Source organism: Eretmochelys imbricata, chromosome 4 (assembly GCF_965152235.1).
Source record: "Eretmochelys imbricata isolate rEreImb1 chromosome 4, rEreImb1.hap1, whole genome shotgun sequence".
Taxonomy (NCBI): Eukaryota; Metazoa; Chordata; order Testudines; family Cheloniidae; genus Eretmochelys; species Eretmochelys imbricata.
Window position 1 is genome coordinate 119,029,571 of NC_135575.1, and position 13,988 is coordinate 119,043,558.

General features: G+C 40.7%; 2 protein-coding genes across 7 annotated transcripts in view; one reads left to right on the forward strand and one right to left on the reverse strand.

The window, feature by feature from the left end:
• NSG1 (neuronal vesicle trafficking associated 1) overlaps window positions 1-9,955 on the forward strand; it is a 28,582-nt gene extending 18,627 nt beyond the window's left edge. The window contains exons 4-5 of the mRNA XM_077815863.1: window positions 1,959-2,069; window positions 9,099-9,955. Of these exons, the coding sequence (XP_077671989.1) occupies window positions 1,959-2,069; window positions 9,099-9,299 (312 nt within the window). The 3' untranslated portion in view covers window positions 9,300-9,955. The remainder of the gene's footprint in view (window positions 1-1,958; window positions 2,070-9,098) is intronic.
• Window positions 989-13,988, reverse strand: part of STX18 (syntaxin 18) — a 119,053-nt gene continuing 106,053 nt past the window's right edge. For 5 of the 6 annotated variants that reach the window (XM_077815857.1, XM_077815859.1, XM_077815856.1 and 2 more), the window contains 2 exons: window positions 13,750-13,830; window positions 10,505-12,246 (listed from right to left, as the gene is read on the reverse strand). In XM_077815857.1, coding sequence (XP_077671983.1) covers window positions 12,151-12,246; window positions 13,750-13,830 — 177 coding nt within the window. In that variant the 3' untranslated portion in view covers window positions 10,505-12,150. Of the gene's footprint in view, window positions 1,503-10,504; window positions 12,247-13,749; window positions 13,831-13,988 lie in introns of those variants that run through there. The other variant, XM_077815858.1, reaches the window with a different exon arrangement.

Sequence of the window (13,988 nt, forward strand, 5' to 3'; positions counted from 1 at the left end):
GCCTGATGAGATAAGCTCTGCAACATGCCCTTTAGCTCAACCATCTTGGGTTTCTAAGGACAAAGGGAGAGCCCCACCCGCAGTTCCATTCTGGGAATGGGTAGTTTGAACACGGGAGCTTACATCACAACCATCAGGAGGATGCTTAGGGAAAGAGATTGTCTAACGCCCTGCTCCAGCACCCTTTCAAGTCAATGGGAGTCTTTCCATTGACTTCAGTGGGCATAAAGACCCTCAATCATGGGGCTTTTTTAGGTCAAAGTCAACACCATGAATTTTACTCAGTAACAGACTGGTAACCAGTGCAGTCTGGTGAGCACAGATTGTCACATGCTCTACCACATGCATTGCTAGGTAGCTGGGCAGTTGTATTTGGAGTTTCTAGTCTTCAAAGGTAGCCTTATTTTGAACACATTGCTGTATTTCTATTTGGAGGTGGCAAGACACTTCTGCAGTGCAGCCTGCATGTGATAAGTTGCTGGTGCAACCTATGAATTCTAGAGCACTGAGAATCCAAAAAGGATCCCCAGACTGCAAAGGTCATTAACAAAAAAGTCTCACATCCCCTAACTAGAGGAAGCAGATAACCCTTTCTCCATACCCTCTGGATGGTTTTCTTGCACCCACCAGTGGCAGTTCTGTCATATCTAGATTGATCTTAAGTTGCTGACATCCAAACCCCTGTTTTGGGAAGGCATTGGGAAAGGAAATACACTTAACCAATGCAAGCTAGACTTAGAGCTTATGTTATCCTGATACTGCTGCCCCAAACCACCTCATTCTGTCCCAGCAGGCTTAAGCACATATTGAACAGGAAAGGTGACAACAGAACCTTTCAATACAAGGGCCTTTTGTATTAATTTAGATGGAATAAATGGTGCAGAGGTGTTAACCCAGTCACTGTCCAGCATTAAACAGTGTTAAAGTCTGGGGCTTGTTATACAGAGACCTTAGCTTGCTTAGAACCATGGAAAATCCACATTAAACATTCTTTTAACTTTTTATTAAAGAAAAGCAGGAAAAACAGTTAGAACACTTGAAATGTACAGTAGTGACGTTTTCATATTAACAACATCCCTTGTTTCCTTTCCCTTCCGCTTGAGAGAGATTTTTAGAAGGAAACCCCCCTTGTTTGACAGTCTCTTAGATGGTAATAACTGTCCTTTTGGGGTAAAGAGAAGCTAGTTGAGATGGGCAGGAGAAGTTGTTGTGACTGTTGCTGTTAAAATCCGATACCGTTGAATCCCAGGTGGTGGTTGGGATTCAGCTGGCCTGGTAGAGGTGGTGATGTCATCTGGGTCCCTCTTTCTGGCCTGATATGGTCAAGACATCTCTCACGATCAGGACGACGACGGCCTGGGGTCCCAGGAGATGGTGGGGATGGCAACCATGATGGTGAAGCTTACTCCAGTAGCCACCTTCTGTTCTTCCTCTTCCTCTCAAAGACTTTCTTTAAGGACCCCAAAAGGGAGTGATGGGTGGAACAGCCCATCCCCTGATAACTGAGGGACAAAACAAGGCCAAGTTTCCAACACACCAATTGCGGTCCATTAATTTCCAGACATTTTCTTGTTTACCAAGCATGATCTCAACATAGTCCTGGAGTTATACTAATTGTCCTTTTTGTTAGGACTAATTCAGTTTTTGTGTCTGGTAATTAGTTGACCAACTTTTCATGGTTTAATTCCCAAGCAGACACAGTTATAGGCCCAATTGTCACAACAGCCCTCTAGGCAATGAACAAATGACTGGAACTATCTTCTGTCTTCTCTAATTGGGAGGAACAGGGGCACTCTTGCTACTCTGTTCACCACTTAGTGGTTAATTACCTGTTTGATTTTTTTTTTTCTTTTATTGCAAAGCACACTGATACTAGACAGGTGTTAAGTACATTAATGAGTGATAATGTAATAAGCAATGCATTAGTAACAAGAATGTTGTATTTTCTCTCCTTGCAGGTAACTGTTCTGGTCCTTTTTGCCCTTGCATTCCTAACATGTGTTGTATTTCTAGTAGTCTACAAGGTTTACAAGTATGATCATACCTGTCCGGAAGGATTCGTTTTCAAGGTAAAGCACACACATTCTAGAAAAACAGAAGAACATGCAAAAGTGTCTCTGCTACTTTTTCCTTATCCTTGGGAAAGTTATGTTTATTTGCATAATTTATTTTTTTTATAGAATAAGGCGCTCTCTCTCTATTTCTTTCTGCATACTCACTACCTCACTTATCAACTATCTCATAATTTTCATAATGTTCTTGATTCTTTTTGCTGCTGCTCCAGAGATCAGGCGAACATCATTCTTAATGCCTGTGCACTTAAAATTAGGTAATCTTCACCTGCAGCTGTTTGAAAGATGTTCTTAGTTATTAGGCAAGATGGATATCGTGTGTGCCCCCAAATTTATAGGCCATAGGAAAGAACAAAGATATAAATCTAAATCATGGAGTGAAGCATCTGGACTCAGCTCCTACTTTGGATTTATGACAGATGTATGAAAGTTGTCATAGTGTGAGTGAGTGTGTGTAAAAAGTTCTTCTATGCTCCGGGGGGAATTCTGCATCACTGCACATGTGCAGAATTTATGTCCCCTGCAGATTTCTTTGCTTCCCTGCAGAAAAATGGCTTTGAGGGGGAAGCAAAGGAAAGACACCAAGCAGTCATGCGACCCTCTCCAGCAGTATGTTTCGGGTGCCCAGGCAGCTGGCAGAGAAGTAATCACTGTGGGGCAGGGGTTGGGACTGGGGAAGACCCAGCTGGTGGCTCCTATCCTGTGGTGGGCTCAGCTGCTAGTCCCAGCTGGGCTCGGGGGGATGGGACTTCCTCTTCCCCTGCACGGTATCTGGGGCCAGGTCAGATCCCAGATTTCTCCCCCAGCTGCAGGAAGCTCTGCAAATCCTCCCACCCACTTCCTGAATGCATCGCTCCTCAGATGCAGCAGGATCCCTACACAGGGAGCTGCTTCCCCATCTGCCCAACCCCTATGTATCCAGACCCCCTCATACCCAAACCTCCCACTGAGCCCCCGCCCCATTCGCCCTGCACTTGGACCACCATGACGAGCCACCTGGATCCCCACCCTTCTGAGCCCCAACCATCTTCACCTGGACCCCCCTGCAGAGTCCAATTACCACTGCACCCAGAACTGCCCAGTAAGCTTCTGCACCCAATCCCCCCAGTGAGCCGCCTGCACCCAGATTGCCCCACACAACACTCAACCCGCACCTGGATTCCCCCCCACACTAACCCCCTCCACACTTGGATTCTGCCTTGCTGAGCCTGCCTGCCCACACCTGGTATGAAGGGGAAGAGCCTTGGGGTGTTTCTGGGGTAGGCCCAGTCCTTGTGCTGTGTCAGGGTTGAGGTCAGGAGTCACACCAAAGGTCACAGCCAGAATTGCAGTGAGGAAGCAGGAACAGGAAGTGGTAACAGGCACAAGGAGTGGGAACCAGGCGAGGAGGCAGGAACTTGATCTCATGGGTCTGGTTAGCAACTGGCTGCATCAGGAACAGGACGCTTTATGCTGTGATATGTCCAGTCAGCAGTCTGCTGCTAGTGAGCTGATCCTGCTGAGCCAACAAGTTCAGCCTCTGTTTGTGGGAGTGTTAGCTAGTTTCCTGGTGGCACAGATAGTAAGGCTTTCACTCAGCAACTCTGCCTGAGTTCAGGAGATCAGACTTCAGTTTCTGTTTATGCCTTGGAGATTTCCTGTGTGACCTTAGGCAAGTCACTTGCTCTCTGTGCCTGTCTCATTTTTAAAATGGGGACAATACTACTTTCTCCTAACCTGTGTCTGTTTTGTCTATTGAGATTGAAAGCTCTCTGAGCAGGGACTATGTGTTGGTACAGTGCCTAGAATGATTCTCAGTTGGGCCTGTTAAGTGCTACTGCAATAAAGGCTATTTCTTCCAGGAAGACTTGTATCATATTCTCCTCAGCAGTAAACTCTCTACATCCTCCCATACTTGAATTGCTGTCCCATGTGCTCGGTTGTCTTTGCTTGCCTTTTCTACCTTGACTGGTCAGTGAAGGGAAAACTTCTTACCTCTAATTCAGCATTTCTGAGGATATTATTTGACTGGATTCCTACTCTTGTCCTTCTAACAAAGGACAGGTGGGATCTCCCATGGCTCTCAAAGCTTTCTGGCTGTTTAATGCACTGGTACATACAGCTCATGCAAAGACCCTTATTGCTACTTGTTACGGTCCCAGTGGTGAGGGTTTTGTGGAGACTGTTTCCAAAAGGAAGTGTAGATCTATGACCATCTCATGATACAAGGGATCATAAACTTACATTTTGTCAGATAAATCCATAGAATATCAAAGCTGTGCTGCAATAACGGATCTGCATGTCATGAGGCCCAAAACTGACGCAATGCTGACTTGTGTCTGTCTTTGGTGCCAATGTCTGTGCCTCTTTTCTGGAAGATCAGGCAAAGCTCTGCACAAATGTCACATTCTGAGACCAAGGAAAAGTCTGCACCAGCAAAGATTACTTTAACTGTCTTACATTGACCATGCAGCCCTTTGGGCAGACTGTCTATGCAAACTTTGCCTGCACTGAAGTTCTCTTGCATCGACGTCCCCAAGACTAGGATGCTGATGTGCTTTGCTTGCAAAGGGTAAAGAGTGTCCCGCATCAGTAGTTCTAGTGCCAGGTGGTATCTTGGCATAAAGGCCACGCTGCCACGTCCTTGAGTCAAACTTAGTTTACTCTACGCTGATGTCCACACATTGTGGGCCATCTTCAGACTGAAACAACTTGTTTTTAGGCCCTTGTTGAATCGATGCCTGGCTGTGGTGGGCAGTCCTACCATGTCATGGATGCCTCAGGCTCCATGGTCTCAAACCTTTACGTTGTTCTGTACATCCAAGGCTTCAAAGTGTCTGTGTTGACTTAAAAATGCTATATTGTCATCTCCCATGGCAATGGTACAGCTGCTTAGACCATGAAGGCCAGCTGTAGTAACATTACCTAATCTGAGGCTTTCAATGTTGTTGGTCATGCTTGGAGCACAGCTGTGTGGAAATCTCATGGAAGTAAGACCCTGCTTTGACCATAAAATGCCATGGATGGCTTTGTCAGTTCCACATGACTCTCTAGCTGCCTTGAGAGGTGGATCACATGGCATGTTATGCACTGGAAATATTTCCATCAAGGCTTTAGTAGCTATGCTCTATGGAATAGCTTTGCAACTGTGTCACAACCACACAACTATAAAATGCGTGTGTCTTGACTCCTGCTTGCAGGCCCAGAGGGTCCTGGATTGTGAGACAGCTCTGTAACTCAACAACCAAGAACTGAGACACAGGAAATAACTAACTGCTTCTCATCTTGACACTTTAGGGAGTCAGTGATCCTGTCCCAGAGAGTCTGACGACCAACCTTGTTGCTTCTAAAATAATCATGGTGCAGCTCTGTGCCAGTGGCTCAATAGCATAAATTTGGGTTGGCTCCTAATTTGGCCTTGTGGGATAGCTTTATAGCCTCTAAGCCTTTCCACACTGAAGTCTCCTTCCACCAGGCAGCAGACATAAAGCCATGGCTTATTTAGATGCTGGGTGAATTTTGACATTGTGAGCCTAACCCAGATATCTGCTATGAGGTAGACTGCACCTCTGAAGCACTCTGAACTGGCTACATACTGGTCTGACTTACAGGAGTCTCAGCTGGAGCCATGGGTCATTCCACTCTCATCTAAACAGCCTGGGTCAGTTTCTCCAGGATATGGAGTTACCTTAACATACCCATAAAGGAGTTTTTAGCCCCAGATGCCAGAGTGCTTGCGTACTGTTGAACCCAGAGACAATAGGTCAAAACAATTTCAATAGATCAACTAGAGGCCAGCACAGCCTTGCATATTACACCTGAAGCTTCTGAAGCTCCACAACAAAATTAGTGGAGCTGAATAGAGTCACTCTCCTCCTAAAGGAAGCATTGAGGCCATTAACGCAGCCGAACTCAAGAGCCATCCTGATGCAGTCAAATTCAGGTCAAGCTGGAAACCACAGTTGCCACAGGCATGAAGGGCTCTGCCTGTGACTAGCTACTGTAGCAGGCTGTGAAAAAGACTGGTGCCCCAGACTTGAGGTGTACACCTCATCTCTGTCACTGCTCTGTGTTAGTTTCTTTTCTAATGTGGGCATTAGGAAAACTGATAAAAAGGATACAGGATGATGTCCTGAACTAAGACACAGGCTGCAGGACAGGTAGAGGTCTGGAACCAGCCCCACAAAAACATTTACAACAGGGAGCTCATTTGGTGGCTCTGACCAGTACCTTACTGTTGGGGAATGTTCAAGAACTCTGGGCTGGGCCATACAATAGGTACATCTAGGAGTTCCTCAAAGGGCCAAAAGCCTTTCATTGCAAGTAGGAATCCAGTCAAGATGGGATCTCTAGTATGTGTGTCTTAAGCTGTTCTGCCATGTGCTGTGTACATCTGTGACTGTAAAAAAAGAAAAAAAAAAAAACCTTAATAGGGGATACTGTGCCATTTGGGAAGCTATTCTTTGGGTGTGATGAAATAAAGTGCGTTTATGATCAATTAAAGATCCTGTGGTACCTTTTGTACTGCAAGTAGATTTGGCTTGGTTCCAATGCTGGTAATTCTTCTGTTTGGCCCCTGCAATTTTAATTAGGTAACTAGATTGTGCCCCCCTAATCACTAATAACAGCTTAAAGTATACAGCCTCTTTCATCTTTAAGGCACCCCAAGCACTCTACAAACATTACACATTCACTGTGATGTATCAGTTTTAAATGTAAGAGCAGGAAAGTCAGGGAATGGTACCATTAAGGTTCTGTTAGAATCCCATACAGAATGTGCTATATCCATGTAGTAATTTCAATATGCAACGCAGATGAGTTGGACACCTGACATGGAGTATTTTAACTCAGTTTGTCAAAGTTATAAGCAACTGAAGATAGGGGCCTATAATGAGAAGAATCAGGCATTGCTTCCAGTTTGTGCTATAATGAAACACAGTTGCCATAAATGCCAACTACAGAAGCATTTTAATCATTTTTCTGTTTTAGTGCTAATGTAAACTATTCTAGTTTTTCACATTAAGAATTGATATTTTCAGATGACAATGTGGTTGCTGTAGCTGAGCAAAAACAGCTAAATGATTACTATCCCAGAGCTACCCTTGCCATTCTTCACCAAGGCTCCCATCCTCCAACTGTCTCTGGGTGCTTTGACCACTGTGCTCATACAGAGCCCCATTGACTTCACTGGGGCTCTGCATGAGCCTAGGACTCTGCTGATATGGGGTGAAATTCTGGCTGCATGGGAGTCTGTGGCAATGCTTCTATTGATTTCAGTGGTGCTAGGACTTAATCCATGGAGCCAGTTGTAGGATCCAGGCTAGTGATAAGACAAGACAAAGCGGAAAATCCAGGTAGATTGACTCTATCCAACAAGATTCACTGTCCCTTGTCCTATGTTATCGTTAATCTGACATGCATCCAGCTTTTGTAAACACTGAATGGATGAATGGGTTAAAACTGCAAAGTCCTCAATGTGCTCTTAAAAATTAAGAATTTCAAAAGGGTGTTTACTGAAATGCTCTTTGGCAGCAATGCTTCCTGCACTGGTCAGGCCTACCACAATATTTTATTCTTCAGACCCTTTCTGATAGATATAACACATACAACCTCACAGTTTTGGTTTGCCTTTACTTTTTTCCTTAATTTTTGTGTGTGTGGCCTACAGAATGGGGCTAGTGTTTATCTAATGCATGCTCTACCCCAACATTTTAGGACACAAATTATTCTAAATTAATACTTTTCATTGTATCTCCCAGAATCTTGTTTTATTTTTGTCTGTCTCTTTAAACATTAAGCTGTTTGGGGAGTCCAAGTTATTGGTACTCAATTAAAAGCCACTTCCTTTTCTACTAAGGTGAGGATTCGACAAACAGAAAAGTAAACACTGTTAAAGTGGTATCTAGTCATTAAGGTTGTAATTTTAACATGCCCTCTATTGTGCCTGAGGAGTGCTGCCACTCAACTTTATTGCTGTTGTGGAGTTCTGTGAGAATGCTATTAAAATGTATTGTGTATTTGAACATGATTTATATAAATATTCCATTTCTGTAAGGAGACTTAGCATACCATTTCTTTTAAATGTGCTTCTAGCTGAGGTAGACTTAATTAGACTTCTTCATTCTTCAAACTGATCTGAGTAGTGCAAGTACCAATACCTTGGAGAAAAAATTATTTTTAGTCATATTTTCCTTCATCATCTTCACTTGAACTAGCCTCCTAAGCGGAGTTGAAATTGCCTTAGCCAGTACTGGTGTTGCTTACTACATCATCACTGGAATAATAGCTTATAGCTAGCCAACCGATAATGAAAGCATGCACATGTCCCCATCTGACAAAGTTTTCAAAAATAGGTGGCTACATTTAGACTCTGAAATCCATATTTAGAAGCCTAAGCATGGATTTAAGAGCTTAACTTTAGCCATGTATTTTTGAAAATCTTGGTTTCTTTTTGTGTAAACACATACAGGCATATATTTTTTTGCTGTGGCATTAGGTTTACTACACTGACATAGTGTGTTCATAGTTTGGCAACAGCATATTTGTTAGCCTGGTTTCAGTCTGTGTTGAATAAAAGCTATTAAAGTGCCTACAGCCATATCTAACTATGGAACTGTAGCTTTAACTGCTTGAATTGGCTGACCGTTGTATTGAGAGGCACCAAAACTGTCTGTCTGGTTCTAGACATTTAAAGCCTTTTAAAAAACCTTGTTAGGGTAACAAACTAAATGTGACTGCTTGATGTTGTCTGCTATTTTAGAGTGTCTGTATAATAACTACTGAAGGATAGTGGAATACAATTGCATGACTATTGTCCCCTGGGGACTCATGAAAATAAGATGTGATCTAGGAGGTTTGTCACAGTAAAGAATGTATTCCCAAATAAATTTGGATCATTGAGACCACTGTATACTAGTATCATCACAACGATTCAACAATATTGGTGTGTTGCTTCTAGACTCACACACAAGAAAATCATGTAGACTATAAAGAGAAGTTACTTGTCTTTGGAACAGTCTCTAATGTAAATGGTGGGTTTTCTTCCAGAATAATCAATGCATTCCAGCTGGATTAGAGAACTACTACTCTGAACAAGACTCCAGTGCTCGAGGGAAATTTTACACTGTCATAAACCACTACAATCTGGCCAAACAAACCATCACACGCTCAGTGTCTCCGTGGATGACAGTACTGTCAGAAGAGAAATTGTCTGAACAGGAGACTGAAGCTGCTGAGAAATCAGCTTAGTGCGATAAGCTAATTATTATGTCATTTGAAGGTAACTAAGGGACTTTAAGGAACTTTTCATTAAATATAATTATGGATAATTTAGAGGTTACTCATGTTTATGGTGCAATTGCTTCTGTTTGCTGATACTGCTTTGCAAAAAATAAAACTTGCTACAAAACATTCATGGGCATAAAATAAGGTGCATATCAGCGTCGCTTTAGAGCTCTGACACCATTTTCAATGTTAAAAAATTAACTTTAGATATTTTCTTGCAATTTACTGGATGCTGACAATTTTTCACTGGATTTTTCAGTGGTTTGGACTTCACATAATGTGCTTTATTGTCTGAACTGATTTTGTTTTTATTATGTAGCCATTTTTGCAAACTGAACCACCATAGCCATAACTAGAGTGATCTCTTGTTTAGCAAAGAGCTGTATTTAAAACTTTTGTTTTCAGCTCAAGTAAGGCTGATATCAAGGACATGCTGTAATGATTAGAATGGAGAAACTGTCAGGTAGCATTTTTCTTCACTGTTGATTTGTAAGTGATAATGAAGTTCTCTGCAACAAGGCATGCTCAATGTTTTATTATTACTGTCAACAAAATTTCACTACATTGCCACTATGGCTTTAGTATGTTAGGGTGTGCACTGAAACACAAACTAGATAGGACATAGTGGGGAGAGAGACACATTTTTAGCTGTGGATTTGTTCAGGTGGTGTAAAAGCAACTTAAGAACTGGAGGGTGTTTTGATGAGAAAGGACATCCTTTGATCACACTGAAGAAAGAGGCAGAAAGCCTTTCACTCTAGATATAGTCTGTAATTTGTCTGAGATGACAGAGGGAGCAACATTTAAAAAAAATCCCTTTTATACAACATTAACACTTTTTTCCCCTTTTTATATATTCTGAATAGCTTTGAGTTAACTATGCTGTTTGCAATTTGCTAATTTTTAAACTACACGACATCACAAGTGAAACTAGTGTATTAGTTTACGCTCCTTGCTGTTTTAAAGTGACACGTCAAAATTGAGTGAAGAAGCATAACTGTTTATGTATGATTTTGGAGGAAAAAAGATGTAGACAAGCCTAGTATTGTGGGTGCACGTTCAAGTTTGATGTTTCATTGTATTGACAAATTTCTTATTTTGTATGAAACCATGGTTTTTTCGTTTAATCCTAAATATGCATTACAAAAATAATTTTATTAATCTGCTGGTTAGACAAAATAAGTGTGTGAAGCTTTTAGGTATGAGATTCACTTTTCCTTTCATATTACTTGAATGTGATATTTCTAGTGGACATGTCAAAAGTTTCATTGTTATAGGCACTATACAAAAATGAAGGGAAATCATTGGTTATTTGTCTAGTTCTGTAGTAGAACAAATTTGGTCAGCTTCACTTTTGGGTTTCCTTCTAATCCATTATTAATGTATTTAGTATCAAGAATTTTACATACCAATAAAGTACAAAATGGCCACCGCTTCTCAATTCTATAGGTTTGATACCAAACATAACAATGAGTGTGCATTATATAGTTATGAACTATAAAAAGCTTTGTTATTATGCTGTGTGGAATGCATAAAAAGCAATAAATTATGTGCCAAAATTTTCTTTGCATTTTTAAAATAGTTCAAACTCCTGTAAACACATTACAACATACCATGTTTTGTCTGCTAGTAGACATGTACTTTATTGAATGTAAATTAATTCACATGTAACTTTTGACATTTTCACTTCATACAAAATAAAGAATAAGGATGATATTGCCTGTTGCATACAGTATGTTTACATACATTTCCCAAGACACACAGTAAAATGAACTTCAAAATCAAAATTTTTACCAAAAACATGAATTCAAATTTTATAAGATTTGCTTCTCATTATTATCCTCTAGCGATGTAATTTAAAACTATATTTTCCCTTAATCTTAGACCACTAAACAACTTCATTGTAGAGCCAGCTGCTGAACAATAAGGCTAGTTACTATCCTCAAAAGAAAACATTCAAAAATTTCAAGCAGCTGGAAACAACTCATTTGGTGACTGATACTGCACCCCTTGAAGTCAGAGTTTTCTCACTGACTTCAGCAGGAGGTGGTTCATAAGCTCCTGGTTCCAACAGTTTCTGAAGTGTGGGTTTTTGTTTTGAACAGGTAGTTAATTTTAATACTTCAAAAAGTTTGGCTTCTATATTATCTATTCTTCGGCTTTGCTCCAACATCTCAATACATCAGTTGCATCACAATGGGTTTACTATAATTTAACGAACATGACACTTTCCAAACTTCTTGGAACCTAGTGTAAGTAAAGCTTTATAACAGTGTTTAAAAGACAGTTATTCCCCACAAATACAAGTGACCCCTGCGCAAACTAACTCTACAGGAGTAGGAGTGGCTGTCATACATGAACAGGGTCTCTACACTTTGTAGTGAGTGATGTGACTAAAAAAGAAACCTGAGAAGACAGATAGAAAAGTTCAACCCTGTCTGCATTGCAACAGTTTTCTTCTTTGTACATCCTGTCTACATTGTGAATTTTCCACTAATTGGTTTGGTGGGCTAAAATTTCCTAAACGTATAACTTACATTTTATTGAAAATTTCTTGCAACGTACTAAACTGAAGTCTGCTTTTCACTTGCTAGCTGCCTCAAAGTTTTTAGCTTTGAAAGACTACCTGTTTTATGAAGTTGCTGAATGGACTCAAATGGTGTTGTGTATGTACCACTCTTGCAGTGAACAGATCACTTTTTTGCAGGAAAATATTTTCCAGTCACAACAGTATGTCATTTGCAGATAGTGTATCTTGCTTTGAGAGGAGGAATGTCTAAATCTTATTCAAACATAGCACATAATAAAACAAAGCCTAACTGTCATACCAGTCCAGGAAAAGCAAGGAGAATGAACACATTACAAGGAAGAAAAGGATCCATACTCGAAATCCAGCATTTTTTTTGATTGCCTGTAGGAAGATATGAGCTCAATGACTATTTTTCCCTAAAAATACTGATTTCCATAATATGACTCAACCAACAGTCTATCTGGGCCCAGTCTAGCACCTCTTTAAGCCAGTGGAAAAACTCACCATTGACTTCACTTAGAGAAGAGTTAGGCCCATATTTCTCTAGATTCTCACCCCATGACTCAGGCCTCAAAATTCCAAAAGCAGAGTCAGCAGAAGGGAAAAAAGGAATCCCCCATCCCACCAATAGAGTTGGGTTAGTTAATGATTAGAACTGTTCATTCTTGTGCATGGCATATGTTCTAAGAAAGTGATACAAGAATTGATTAAAAATGCATACATTATCTATTTAAATGCCAAAAGTTAACTTTAAGAACGAGAGAAACGGCTTCTCTAAACAGTTTATTAAAGCTCTTTAGTGATTTAAATAATAGCTGTTACTGAGGGCTGATTTAATATTGCTCAAGGCAATATTTAAATATTGTAAATGACCAAGTCCAAGTTTAAAATACCAAACACTGATTCCAAGATCTGTTTTTCAACTGAAATGGGAAGGATGGGGGGTTATTTTAGACTTCATATCAATAGACTATCATTAATAGTATCAGTCTCAATTAAATACAGAAGTTTTCATTTGTGGATCTCAGAGTTTTAAGGGTAGGGAAACTGAAGCACAGAGGTTAAGTGACTTCCCCAAGTTAACGTGCATCAGAAGATTTGTGTTTTAGTCCCAGCTCTGCCACTGACACACTATGTGACCTTAGGAAAGTTAGTTACACTTTCTGTGCCTCAGTTCTACCAGCTGTAGAATGAAGATAATAATGCTTTGAGAGCCATGAATGAGATGCACTGTACTTAAGTGCTGAATATTATTAATAATCTATTTAGTCTACTGGCAATGAGTCTAAAAAAATTCATCCCTGCCATCATATGCTCTGCCTGCTAAGCCATGTTACCTTTTGGATAGCTGAATATGAGAAATAACAATCCTAAATCAAGTCTCTGAAAATAAAGTCCCAAACAGATTTTCAAAAATAAGTGCCTAATGATAGGGTCCTAAATTCATGTTTAGGCATTTAGATAAGACAACCTGTAAACAAGACCCTATGCAGTATGGGGAAGGGCCTCTTCGAATCAAGATAGCATATCAAGACTGCATTCCCATCAATTTCAGTGGTGTCTTCTTCCACCAAACTCCTTTGCATAGGTGACTACATGCAGCCCAGGGTTATCCTCATCTTTAACAAGGAAGTAAAGACCAGCAAAGTTTACAGGTCCCAGTGGTTGTTCAGATCAACATTAGTGAAACATGAAGTTTCACAGGCTACACTTCAGTGTAAGGGATCCGGGTAGCTTCCACCCACACTGCTATTGCTAATCAGATATGCCCATAAGGCAGCCTGCAAGTTGTAAATATTGCCATAGTATAGGGTATTGCTTAGGCAAAAATGCTTTGATAGCTAGGAACAATAAATGCATCAAAACACTACTTAGTAACATTACCTCTCTTATGTCTTCATTGCCTTCTTTGATATTCTCTGTTGCACCCACGACTAACTGATGAATATTGTCAATTTCAGTGTCCTGTTGAGCAAGAGTTCCATAAAGACAATGACAAATTCTGTAGAAAAATGTTAACTGTAAAGATCTGGGTCAGAATAGATCACAACTATGAAGTAAAGAAGTATGTGTCTTAATATTTTATGTGCATCTTTACCAATCTTCAAGGAACCGAGGGTTAA